We start from the raw sequence: 13,971 nt of genomic DNA, 5'->3' as shown, positions 1-13,971 counted from the left end.
TAGGCATCAGTTCAACCATGTTCTTATTTGTAGAACGTCTTTTTCTCTGAGCAGATAGAGGTGGCATTCCTTTTTTTTTTTTTTAATAGAATGTTTTTCTATTTCTATTGGAACTAAATGGGATGCCTAAATTGGAGGCTAGAATTGAGTAAAATAAAATAGGTGCTGCATTATTCAAAAATAGTAATTTTGAGAATTCTACCTTGACAATAGATTTCCTGTACTCAAATCATTGACTAAATTGAAGATTCTTTCCTATGCAGGAAGTGTACTTAGTTGTGAATTTTGCTTATTTATATGAGTCACTACTTCTTCCCTGATCCCTGTTTTGATCCATATTAAGAACTATATGCCTATTACTTATCACTTGTTGAAATCCTTTCTTTCCTTATAAATATAACTTATTTTCTATTTATTTTTATTGGAATGAAATATATAGCCATATTAAAGTTTTTAATTGAAGGGAAAATCTTACTAACTTTTTCTTTTTTAGGTCATCTAAATCTCATCCAGGACCTGTGGTCCATATAAGTGATAATCCAATGGACGAGGGAAAGGTAGAATTTTTTGTAAAAAATTATGTATTATTTAAATGCACAAATTTTTGTATTTTTCAATAAGCATACTATTTCAGGATCACATTTGTTACAAATTGAGATTGCCATTGAAGGTTGCATATCATAAACATTTAATGCTTACTAGTAATGAAGAACAAATGAAAGAATTAGAATCATTTACAATTTTAAAGGACAAAAAAACCTTAAAACATAAGTCAAACTTAATGCTTATAATTACAGGTTATTTGTTTATATTTGGCTTATTCAGACTGTTTTCCCTGATTTTCTGTTAATCCTGATAAAAAGTTTTCTTTTGGTTTTGGATTCTTTTGAACACTTTGGTTATACAATTTTTGTAGCACTAATCACAGATTGCCTTATGTTATAGTTGTCTTGATATCTCATCCCCCCTAAAATTTTTTTGTCATAAATAGTTCCAATTAATAATGTAGAGTTTTTTAAATGTTATTTAATTTTTAATACTCTGAAACCAGTTTCATATAATCAGTATCTAGCTATTGTTAATTTAGGTTATTTAAGTCATTTAAAATAATAAATATTTTTGAATGAATATTTATTTTCTATTTCAAACCAGTCTTTCAGGTAGTTCTATTTAATAATGATATTTTTCTACCTATATAATTTTATGATCTTAAGCTAAGTAAATACCAGGAAGTTTATTGCTATCAGAAATCAGTGAAGTGAAACTTCTGAATTTTGTGCAGGAGTTTAATCAGGTTTTTCATTTCCTCAATTGTGGGAGAGGTTGAGCTGATATACTGTTTAACACTGTTCTCTTAGTTTGCCATTGGGTAAACAAAAGGATAATTAGACTGTTTGGAGTTAGGTCATAATTATAGCATTGTATGCTTTGAAAGAAACTTTACATAAAGCAAGTATGAAGTAACTTAGATCCTTACTTAATTTTCTTTTTATACAAGATACTTATTTAAAAGCCAAGCTTTTGAATGGGAGGCATGGTAGGAAAATTCAAAACTTCCTTTCCTCCTTGAATTGGACATCAAGTCATTGTAATTCTTCCTGTGTCTTTTGCTTTTCCTTTGCTTTCTTTTTTTTTTTTTTTTCATTTCCTAAAAGTTTTACTATGTTGCCCAAGGCGGTCTTGAACACCTGGGCTCAAGTGATCCTCCTGCCTTGACCTCCCAAACTGCTGAGATTACAAGCAGAAGCCACTGTGCCTGGCTTAGAGTGCCATTTTAATCTTAATGTTCTACTGTTTCAGAGCTTTCAGTGGGTCTGTAGTATCTAACAAGTAAAATCAGTGTTTCGTGAAATATAGCCCTGCATTTCCTTATTTTTCAGGATGTCTTTACCTGAATGTTGTGCTGAAGCAAATAGTTATATTTTCAGTTATGAACTGCTCTTTAATGTTTCCATACCTTTGTTTATGTGAGTCCTTCTATTTGGAATTCTCTTTCCATCTCTCTGCTGAATTCCTACCCATACTTTAAGGCCCAGATTAAATATTTTTCTTTTATGATTTCTTCCCTGATAATCCTGACAGAAAATGCTTTTTCTTTCTTTCACATTTATTAGTACTTTAGTTATGAAATTTTGTGTTATTTATGATGTAATGCTTTTATTAGAAATATGTGCATATCTTAGCTCCCCTGAATTTGAAAGTCTCCTTGAGCACAAAGGTAATATTTATACAGGTTTCTATTTTCCCTAGCATCTAACTTACAATAAAAATACCAACTACTCAATATACAATTATATGAATTATATATATAATTCATTCTATAAATAATGAGGATGGAGTAAATAAGTTTTATATATATATAAAATTTTAAAAATATTAGAGTGCTAGAATAAACTGTATTATCTAAACTTTGATTTCTTGTAGACTCTTTCCTGTTTGCAAAGAACTCCTAGACATTTGTCATTGAACAATGATGTAAGGTGATAGGGCAGGTTTCTTCAGTGCTAACTTTACAGGTGGATACTGCCACATTAAGTGAAGGTCTTGGCCAAAGAAGATTAGACATTAGATAGGTTAGACTTACGATAGGAATAGCCACCATTTATTTAATTCTATGTGTCAGGCACTGTGCAGGCCACTTTATATACACTATTTCATTTTATTTTTTCAACAAATTGTAAATTAGAAATTTCCCTTACTTTACAAATGATAAAGCAGAGACTTGGTGACATTATGTGTTCCATAGCTCCAGAGCTAGACTTTGGCGGATCTGAGATTTGAAGACCAATTTCTTTAATTTCAGCCCAGGAGTACTCTCTGTTATGCTAAGCTTTCTTTCTAGATATAGATTAGTTATATATGTTGTAGAGAAATGTATTCATATTCCACATACACACTAATGCTTTTTCAAAGAGAAAAATTAGACAGGAATTAGTCACTAGTATATAAGCTCATTAACATTTCTGGGTTATAAAAGATTCCAGTAGGAATAAGCATTGAAGAATTTTCCAATTTTAATTAAGTGCTCTATCTTTAGTTTTCTATTTTTAAATATTTATTATTATCTTGCTTTTGTAGAGAAAGGAATTGAAAAGCTAGAAGATTATGAGCATAAAACTCTAACCTGTTGTCATGTATTTCTAATATCCTTAGAATACTAGAGCTGGCTAGAGAGGTTAAAGTTTAACCCTCTTAAGTTATTAAGGTCTGGATAGATAAAATTATTTCCCTAAAGTTATATGGCTATTAAGTGGCAGATTTAATACTAGAACTCAGGTTACTTATAAGGTCCTAAGCAGTGCAGTGCTTTTTACATCAACCCTTACATTTTATTCTTTTTCTTCTCTTTCCTTATTCCTGAAGTTTATCTTTTCTCAAATGCTGTATCACATGTCCAAGATATTTGAAAAGAGTGGGAAAAGAAACAGGAAACAAATACCATTTTTTTTTCCAAAAGGTGTATCTCAGATTGCCTAGGTGTATCTCAGATTACCTAGGAAAGAAGAGATAAGGTCAGAAAAATTGACTGTATTCTGTACTAAAGTAGGAAAACTTATTTTGTTAGTTTTGATAGCTAGCCCTTCCAGCTGCCCCTCTACTCTGAAATCTTCTAAATTTGTCTTATTAAAATTACTGGTTCTGCCCAAATTTTGTTTATATCCCCAGATTACCCAAACAGATATAGACTAATCATTTTTCTAATTATTAAACAAATATTTATTGTGTGTCTACTATGTCTTAGGAAGTGTATTAGATATTAGAGACATATAGATGAAAATGCATGGTACTAGGTTAAGAAAAGGAGCATCTTAATTTCTCTACAGGAACTGGGTAGAATTAACCAGGAAGCAACACTGAATTTAGACTTAAAATATTAGTAGAGGATTGCTTATTGAATGAAAGGGGAGGAGGTTTTAAGCAGAGGAAATCTCATACTGAGATTTGGAAAAAACTGAGGTGGGGTCTGGGGGCAGCACAGGTTCTATGGGCAGTGTACATTGTTTGTGAGGCAGGAATATGCATTCCATTCTGAAATAGATGCATTCATAATAAGTATTTATAACATATCTGGCCCTATGTGTTATGTTACAGGTATTGCGGTAAACAAGATAAAAACTAATCTTTGCCCAGATACACCAGTTTTACAGACTGCACAATAATTCAGATAAGGAAAAGTCCATTATTGTGTGGTGATCCTTCAGATTTAAAAAAGATAAGTGTTATTGGAGCACATAGAAAGGGTATTGACTTACATTTGGTAGGTCATGGAAGGCTTCCCAGAGGAGATGATCACTAAAGTAACACCTGAAAGATGAGTAGGACTAGTCAGGCAAAAAGGATGACATTCAAATGGAGTGGCCCAGGTAGTGAGGCAGCATGTACAAAGGCTCAAAGGTAAAAGAGAGTATGAACTTAAGAATATACTATAATGTGTTGAGTGGCCGTGGTGTGGTAAGGGATGGAACTGGAGAGGTAAACAGAGGTTAAGCCATGCTGGATCTTGTAGATCATATTACTGAATTTGCAGTTTATCCTAAAAATAATGGTGTGGCATTTAAAAGTTTTAAACAGAAGCATACATTACCCCATTCGGTTTGTATTCTAGAACCATTACTCTAGCTACAATATGAAATGGGTTAAAATAGGAGCAAGAGTGGAGTCAAGGAGACCCGAAAAGGAATCTTTGTGTCTTGAACCAGGGAAGAGGCACTAGAAATGAAGAGAAGTAAATTAGATAATAGAATGTAATTTAAATTTACATGGTGATTTTACCTGTTGGAGGAGAGACCAGAGTTATGAATGACCTCTAGGTTTCTAGCCAGTGCCACTGAATAGACATGATAAGGAATGGTGAGAGACACTGCAACAGGGAATTCCAGAGAAGCAGAGTAGAGAAGAATATAATTAATTCTATTTGGGGCGCATTTACTTTGAGGCTTTTATGTAGATAAGTGGAGATGTGGCCATTGGAATTATGTGTCTGAATCTCACCAGAGGGATGTAAGCTGGATATGATTTGAAACTAATCGATATATAGATGGAATAGATGAGATTGCCTCATAGTGTGTAGAATTTGAAAAGTTTGTAAACTTGAAAATACATACAAAAGTTTTGAAAAGACTTCAAAATGGTACTGTTTTTGTTTTCAAAAGTCAGTTGTATGTTGAGTCCCTAATCATCAAAGACATATAAATATACAGTGTTCTCATTTGTCATTTGTGTGATTACTAATTAGCAGTACAGATATTTGTTTATATCATACATTTATACTCAACGCATGTGAATGATTGTAGTTATTTTCATTGTCAGCAAATAAATGTTTTATAATTGATATCATTCCTAGGTAATATGCCTTTTTCTTTTATCACAGCTTTTGATTGGCTTTGAATCTGGAACAGTAGTTTTATGGGACCTCAAATCAAAGAAAGCTGACTACAGATACACATATGATGAGGTAATACTATTTTTGCTAGTAAAAGCTATGGTCATTTCTCTAATATAAAGCAGTTTCTCTAAAAACTTAATTGGTTATTTTAGTTTAGGCAAGCTTTGTAATTGCAATAGCACACAATTTATTTTTTACAATAGATAATATGTTCACACAATTCAAAAGATACAAAAATCTTTTTCCCACTTGCCATTTGGTTATCTAGTTTCCATACAGGTACCATGTTACCAGTTTCTCTCATGTTTTTCCAGAGAGACTGTGTGCATTTACAAGCAAATTCATAAATATATTCTATTTTTTCTTTTGTATGAATGATAGTATACTATAGACATTTATAATCCGCTAACTTTAAGAACCAGTAAGGATTGTGATTGATAGATATGTCTTTTCTCTCCTCTTGCTCCTCACTTCCCTTCCTCACCTTACCTCTCCTTTTTTGGCATTTATTTATTGAAGATAGAATCTTCCAGATGCTGGCTTTTTCTGGCTGCATCCCCATTGTCTTTGACATTTTTGCTTTTTTTTTTTTTTTTGCCCTCAGATTTCCTATAAATTGGATAATTTACTGAGGCTTGATCAAATGCAGGTTTATTTTTCTTTTTTGGCAAGACTACTTCATAGATGATACTGATACTCATTTAGCTGGTGGAACTTTAGTGTCTGTTTCAGATGTTGGAAGCCAGTGGTGGTTAAGGCCGAGATCTGTTGCTGTATAGTAGTTGCAAAATAGGAGACTTTCGAATTCTATCTTTCCTTCTCTACTTATTATGTAGGTCACTTCAGTAAAGAGAACCTTTCTTTTATCTGCTATTCGTTTATATAATAGGATAGTTCATATAGCAAAGACAGGATAAATATGTGATTCTTTCCCTTTATTTTAATATTCATCCTAAGGGGTTGTTCTATAATAGTTTCCATGATAACCGATTTATTCTTACTTTTAGTTTCACTATGTGCTCAACAACTTAAACATATTTGATGTACTTCAGTCCACTGAAGTTATAGTTGCTTTTCACATTATCCTAACTTTGGTCAGTGTACCTCCTCCCTACTGATCTGTATATTTCTGAATCAAATTTAGAATAAGGTATTTTTCTATGGAACTATAACTTATTTCAGTGCCATGTCTGGTGGCCATAATTTAGACATCAAGAGTGTTCATGGTTTCCAATTCAGTGAATACAGCTATATCTAGGAAATGTATAAGTGGTTAAGATAAAATACATCATAATCTTAATAATAATCATATTGATATGTTCAGTTACGGAAACATCAGAGCACACTGAGTAATTATAGCAACATTTGAATACTTTGCACATGTTTGTACATTATCTTTGTAGGCATGACTGAAAGGGAATTCCCTTTGTTTTTATGACTATACTTTTTGCTGCTCACTAGTCAGAATCTCCAAATTAAACAAGCATGTTTTGAATAAAGAGTTCCTACATTTCTGTGTAGTTGTGATCTGTAATTGTGGTCCATAGATGAAAGCAGATTTTAAAAATTGAATATTTTGGTTTTGCTTATTATTTTAAATAGTGATCTTGGCTTGAGCCATTATGGAGTCACAGGGACTAGTTTACCTTCTTGCTTTAAACAAAGAAACTGGGCAGGATATATGAAACAACAGTTTTCAGCAGTTAGACAGCAGGTCATGCAGAACAGGATTATTTAGAGAGGAGAAACAAAGAAGGTAAACCCCTCCATTGCTTCAGCTAATGGCCTGAAGAGATTTTCCAGTTCTTAGAACATGAAGAGGGAACCTAGGTGGAAGCTGAGAAGTCTCCCTAAGTTGAAAAGTCAGAGTTGGGAAATTGGGGAAACTAAGACATCTGCAGCTTAGAAGGCAAGGAATTAGAGAGCAAAGAGCTTAGAAAGAGAGTTATAGAAGTCTACAAGAGGACCCGTGTCCTGAGTCTTCAGCTGAATACTGACTATTGCATGGGTATAAGGCTTGGATGAGATCCACCGAAAAGGAAAAGTAGAACCATCTCTGTAGCACAAACAGTACTGGGAATAGTTCACATTCCCAGCAGAATAGAGAAACTTTGTGATATACAGGGTATGAGAAAGGGTATTCAGAAAGCTGTTGTTTCAGTGGTAGAACTAAACTAGCCCTATACTAATAAAGGCTGGCTTAGTTCATCCTAACAAATCTTTAATGCAAACTTTGAAAGGACTGGAAGGACTAAACTGTTTTTAAGTACATAACTACATCCTAGGAAAAACACCCAAAAACATTTAGAAGAATATGAATAGTAACCCAATATAAATTGTACAATGTCTAGCATCCAAATAGAGATATATGAAGTATGCAAAAAGCCAGAATATATGACCCATAATGAGAAGAAAATGAAAATAGAAACAGAAATGACAAAGATGATACAATTGACCTCAAGGATATTAAAACAAGTATTATTAAATGGACTCCATATGCTTAAGAAAGTAGATGAAAGCATGAACATGTTGAAAAAAGACATGGAAGGCAAAAATCACACAAGTGGATTTTTTACAGATGAAAAATAAAATAAGGTGAAAAATACTATGAATAGTACTACCAAAGGATTAATAAACTTGAGGAAATAGCAGTAGAAACTACTTGATGTGAAAGAATGGAGGAAAAAAGAACAGATCGTTAGTGAACTGTGGTACGACTTCAAGCAGACTAATATGTGTATTTTGAATCCTAGGAGGAGAGTGGAGAGAAAGTATGTTTGAAGAAGCAGTGACCAAAAGTTTCAAAGTTGATGAAAACTATATACTCAGAGATTCTAAGAGTTCAATGAACTGTAGACAGAAGAAACACAAAACAAACTACATAAAAGCACAATTTTCAATTCTTGGAAACTAGTAATAGAGAAAATCGTAGGAACAATTAGAGGAACTTTAAAAGCTAAATTAAATACAGGGGAGCAAAAAGATAAAAATGACAGCAGAGGCCAGGCGCAGTGGCCCCCACCTGTAATCCCAGCACTTTGGGAGGCCAAGGCGGGAGGATCACGAGGTCGGGAGATTGAGACCATCCTGGGTAACAGGGTGAAACTCTGTCTCTACTGAAAAATACAAAAAATTAGCCGGGTGTGGTGGCGGACCCCTGTAGCCCCAGCTACTTGGGAGGCTGAGGCAGGAGAATGTCGTAACCTGGGAGGTGGAGCTCGCAATGAACTGAGATTGTGCCGCTGCACTCCAGCCTGGGCGACAGAGTGAGACTCCATTTAAAAAAAAAAAAAACAGCAAATTTTGGTTTTTTAGGTAGAATGTAAGCCAGAACACAGTGGAACACCACCTTCACAGTACTGAAAGAAAAATTTGTCAACCTAGAATTTTATACCTGGTGAAATTTTTTTTTTCAAAAATAAAGGCAAAATAAAGACTTTTATAGACATAAAAACTGAAAGAATTAATCACTTGCAGACCTCAACTATAAGATACGTTAAAAGAAGTCCTGCATGCAGAAGAAAAAGTTATGAGATGGAAATTTGGATCTATTCAAAAGAATGAAAGACTCCAGACATGGCAAATATGTGGTAGATATGAAAACTTTCTCATTTTTTAAATCTAAGAGATCATTAATTATCCAAGCCAATAATAAAAGTGTATTGTAGGATTTTTGACATACATAGAGGTAACAAACAGACAATAATAGCACAATGGTCAGAAGACAGAGGACTGTTAATAGATTATTATTTTATACATAAAGTAGCATAATATTATGTGACAGTAGACTATGATAAAGATATGCATTATAAATCCTAAAGGAAATACCAAAGCAATGACAGCAGCAACTCAGAAAGTTAAGCTAAATATGAAATAAAATGAGAATTTAAAAATATTCAATCCAGAGGAAGGTTGAAGGGAACAAAGAATAAATGGAAGCAACAGTGAACAAACAGCAAGATGGTAGATTTAAATGCAGCTATGTCAATAATCAGATTAATAGTTTAAACACCCCATTAAAAGATAGCGATTATCATATTGGATAAAAAAGCAAGATCTAACCACATACTGTCTGTAAGAAACCCACTTTTAAAGATACAGATATGTTGGAAAAAAAGATAGATGGAAAAAGTAGTATTAGCAGTAATCAAAAGGAAGCTGAAACGACTATATTAATATCAACAAAGTAGGTATCAGAGTGTTTCACCCACCAGCTGAGTACACATTCTTTTCAGCTATACACAGAACATCACCAATACAGACTGTATTTAGTGTCATAAAATCAATCTCAATAAATTTTAAAGGATTAAACTCATACAAAATGTTATTTTACTATACAATTAAATTAGAAATCAGTTATATAAAGATAGATGGAAAATCTATAAATATTGAAATGGGAAACAACATACTTCTAAATAACCCACGAGTCAAAGAAGAAAACAAAGAAAATTAAAGTATTTTGAACTGAAAAGAAAGATTTACCATGTCCTGTGGGATGCAGCTGAATTATCCATTATAGCATTAAATGATTTGTATTAGAAAACAAGAAAGGTTTCAAGCCAGTGGCCTCAGCTTTCACCACAAGAAACCAGAAGAAAAAGAGTGGATTAAATCTATAGTAAGCTGAAGAACTGAAATAATAAAGAGCAAAAATCAGTGAAATAGATAACAGAAAAATAGAGAAAACTGATAAAATTAAAAGCTGGATTTTTGTGAAGATCAATAAAATTAATAAACATATAGTCAGAGTGGTGAGGAAAGAAAGACACAGATTACCCATTGTAGAGGTGAAAAAGGATATCATTTCAGTTTCTGCAGAAATACAGAGGGACTGATAAGGAAATATGTCCTTAATGCCAATAAATCCAGCAATTTAGATGAAATGGAGAATTTCCTTGAAAGATCCCATATTTCTTGGAAGTACCAAAGCTCACTGTGAATGAAATACTTAAGTAGCTCTGTAATTTAAGAATCAAAGTTGTAATGAAAATGTTTCCCGCAAAGAAAAGACCAGGCTCAGAAATCTTGCTGGTGAGTTTTACCAAATAATACCTGTTGTACTTAGACTCTTCTTAAAAATAGAAGAGAAGGGCATACTTTGCAACTCACTTCATGAGGCAAGCATTACCCTTTTAACAAAACTAGAAAAAAAATTATAAGGAGACTACAGACCAGTATCCTTGGTGCACACAGATGCCTAAGTCATAAAACTTATTCTTAACACATATTAATATACAAAATGAAAATCATGTGTTTTAAATAACAGTGGTGTTAGGTATAAATTCTAACTTCTAAATTAACTTGTTGTAAACTGAGTAAAAATTTCTGGCTTTGTTTCCATGAATTTATGCTATTCTGTCATCAAATTTGATTTTCAGTGCCATTTTTGCCAGGTGTACAGTTTCAGATATTCAAGAAATTATTATAGTCATAATTCTTTCTCACTAGTGAGAGTTAAAAATTTAAGATTTTGACAAAGCACTACCTTTCCCCTCCCCTAATATTGATGTTCTATTAAATGGTGTATTACTGTATTCAAATTTATTTTTATTACACAGGCACAAATGTATTAAATGACATAACAATTTTGAACATTTCTAATATAATTTAAGTTCTTAGTATAGCTTTAATTGTGCATTTGGTCTCTTGGGGGTGATTCAGATGCGTGGGAGTAGTGGGAACAGAAATGTATCTTTGTGCCCTTGAGCTTTTGTTGCTTTGTAACCATTGTTATTTTTTTAATTGACAAACTCTACTCTACCCTGGTTGTGTCTCAATGATAGATTTTGAGTGTAGTTGGATAGTATTCTCAATATTTTACAGATATTTTCTACAGATGATACTTCATCTATATAAAATTTTATCTCTTTAATGGACATCCCATTTTTTTTAGGCTATAATGTATTAAAATATCAAGTATTAGCCAGGTGCAATGGCACATGTCTGTAATCCCAGCACTTTGAGAGGCAGAGGCAGGAGGATCACTTGAGGCTAGGAGATTGAGATTGGCGTGGGCAACATAGCAAGACCCTGCCTCTACAAAAAGTTAAAAAAAAAAAAAAAAATTAGCTAGGCCTGGTGGCGTGTACCTGTAGTCTTATCTACTTAAGAGGCTGAAGTGGGAGGATGGGTTAAGCCCCGGAGTTCAAGGCTGCAGTGAGCTATGATCATGATACCACATTCCAGCCCTGGTGACAGAGCAAGACCCTGTTTCTAAAAATAAAGTATCAATATTCCTTTTGTAGTAATCAGTGTGGCAGGAAAGAAATGCAGTATTACTGATATTTTAAGGCAGTAATACTTATGAACTTCTTTATTTTATGATTATTCTTTGTCATATGTCTAGGGTCATCTATTAGTGTCTTTTGTATTTTGGTTTCATGTTGGTTTTTCCTGGTAGATTGAGAAGCATCAGAAATATTGGTAGTAAAATACGATGAAAAAATAATTTGTGCTTTTCTAGCTCTCTCGGTACATTTAAGTCTCAAGACCATCAGAAAACTTTAAAAAAAAAAAAAAAAAACGTTGAGGCCGGGCACCGTGGCTCATGCCTGTAATTCCAGCACTTTGGGAGGCCGAGGCGGGCAGATCACGAGGTCAGGAGATCGAAACCATTCTGGCTAACACAGTGAAACCCTGTCTCTACTAAAAATACAAAAAAATTAGTCGGGCATGGTGGCAGGCGCCTGTAGTCGCAGCTACTGGGAAGGCTGAGGCAGGAGAATGGCGTGAACCCGGGAGGCGCAGCTTGCAGTGAGTTGACATGGTGCCACTGCACTCCAGCCTGGGTGACAGAGCAAGACTCTGTCTCAAAAAAAAAAAAAGAACTTTGAAATAATATGTTTGCAGCTCACAGCACAGGAATCGTAACAGCTTTAAATGAATTTTTTTTTTGTATTATATATATTCATGGAAGCATTTATTCCCTTAAGGGTTTTTTTCTCCTATATTTAGATTGGTGCTTTTAAGTCAGCTTATTTTCTGCTTATTTTTACAAACATACACATGCACATACACAAATACACTTTCCCAAAGGTAAAACAGTACTTAAAACAATGGATAATTTGGTCACATTTTCAAAATAACAGAAGAAAGTTCCAGTTGCATTATGTATTCATTCATTCATTCATTCATTCATTCATTCATTCTTTAGAGGCTGTCTTACTCTGTTGCCCAGGCTGGAGTACAGTGGGGTTGGGGAAAGTTATTTTTAATGGAAAGGGCAGTGGTTTCAGTTTATAACTGTTTATAATCTTTAGAGAGAAAGGAAAAAAGCTTTAAATAATTTAATGTCCAATGTATAATAACTTTTATCAACTACCTTACAAAATGTATGATTCAATAATTGTCTCATTTAATTATATAGTATTATGGTTGTCTCCCTTCTATGGTGTAACTAATATTGAACATTTCACAAGTTTAAAATACTAGGACAGAAGCTATACAATTTAATGTATTATTTATATATGTAAGAAATCATTCATGCTGTAAGCATGTACTTTATTTGATTATATAAGAATAATAAAACAACAGAGTATTTTCAATATTTTCATGTAATTGCAAATGTTGTAATTTTAAATGAAAGTCTACATTATACATTTTCTTTTGTCATTTTTTGGCATTTTTCTAAGGGCTGCGACAATAGATAGTTACATTGGGAATTAATGCAGCTTTTGAATGGAATGTTAACATCTATGAGAAAAATTATTTTAAAATTAAAATTTAAAATATTAATTAGTGTATGTAACATAAGAGCAGCTGGATTAGGATTTATTAATATATACATTTACTGTGACATGATTCTAATAATACTGATTAGTTTGCAAAACCAGTAAGTAGAGAATTTATTCAGTTTCCATACAATTTTGAGTTAGTGAATGTAAAATTTGATAGGTAAGCAGTTAGCCTGTTTCGTCTTCCTAGACAAGATGCTGTCTTGTCCGATAAGAATAGCAGAAGCATCATAGGTACTACTTTTGCCAAAGCCTAATAATTAAATATTACTCCTTTTGAAAAATATGTCACAGTAGGCTGTGCTTTTGTTTTTTCTCTGATTTTATCAAAAATGAAAATACTAATGTCAGACTCTTAATTACCTTTATGAACCTTTTTACACTTATGATTTTTTTCAGATACTACATCTTTTAAAGAGCTTTTAGAATTGCATGTACTGTTGCTTTGTGGTTTATCTGAACAGCTATATCATCTGCGTTCATTCTGTCTTCAGTCTTTTTTCTCTACCCTGGATTCATCTTGTCCTCCATGACTTTTGTATGTCTTTTATGTATTGTGTTCTATTTTCCATTCATCTGTCCTTTATTCCTCTTTCTAAGATAATCCTGTTATTCATATGTATGTATAATTTTCAGGTTTTTAAAACAAATATTCATTTTTTTTTTTGAGATGGAGTCTTGCTGTGTCACCCAGGCTGGAGTGCAGTGGCACGATCTCAGCTCACTGCAAGCTCCACCTCCTGGGTTCATGCCATTCTTCTGCCTCAGCCTCCCGAGTAGCTGGGACTACAGGTGCCTGCCACCACACCTGGCTAATTTTTTGTATTTTTTAGTAGAGACGGGGTTTCACCG

General features: G+C 33.3%; 1 protein-coding gene across 3 annotated transcripts in view; it reads left to right on the top strand.

Annotated features, from left to right (window-relative positions):
- The window catches only part of STXBP5 (syntaxin binding protein 5 (tomosyn)), a 189,958-nt gene that overhangs the window by 62,413 nt on the left and 113,574 nt on the right, over positions 1 to 13,971 (top strand). For all 3 annotated transcript variants that reach the window (XM_011964818.1, XM_011964817.1, XM_011964819.1), the window contains exons 6-7: positions 494 to 557; positions 5,372 to 5,455. In XM_011964818.1, the coding sequence (XP_011820208.1) occupies positions 494 to 557; positions 5,372 to 5,455 (148 nt within the window). The remainder of the gene's footprint in view (positions 1 to 493; positions 558 to 5,371; positions 5,456 to 13,971) is intronic.

This window comes from Mandrillus leucophaeus, unplaced genomic scaffold, assembly GCF_000951045.1.
Source record: "Mandrillus leucophaeus isolate KB7577 unplaced genomic scaffold, Mleu.le_1.0 Scaffold708, whole genome shotgun sequence".
NCBI lineage: Eukaryota > Metazoa > Chordata > Mammalia > Primates > Cercopithecidae > Mandrillus > Mandrillus leucophaeus.
This window is presented reverse-complemented; position numbering and strand designations above follow the sequence as displayed.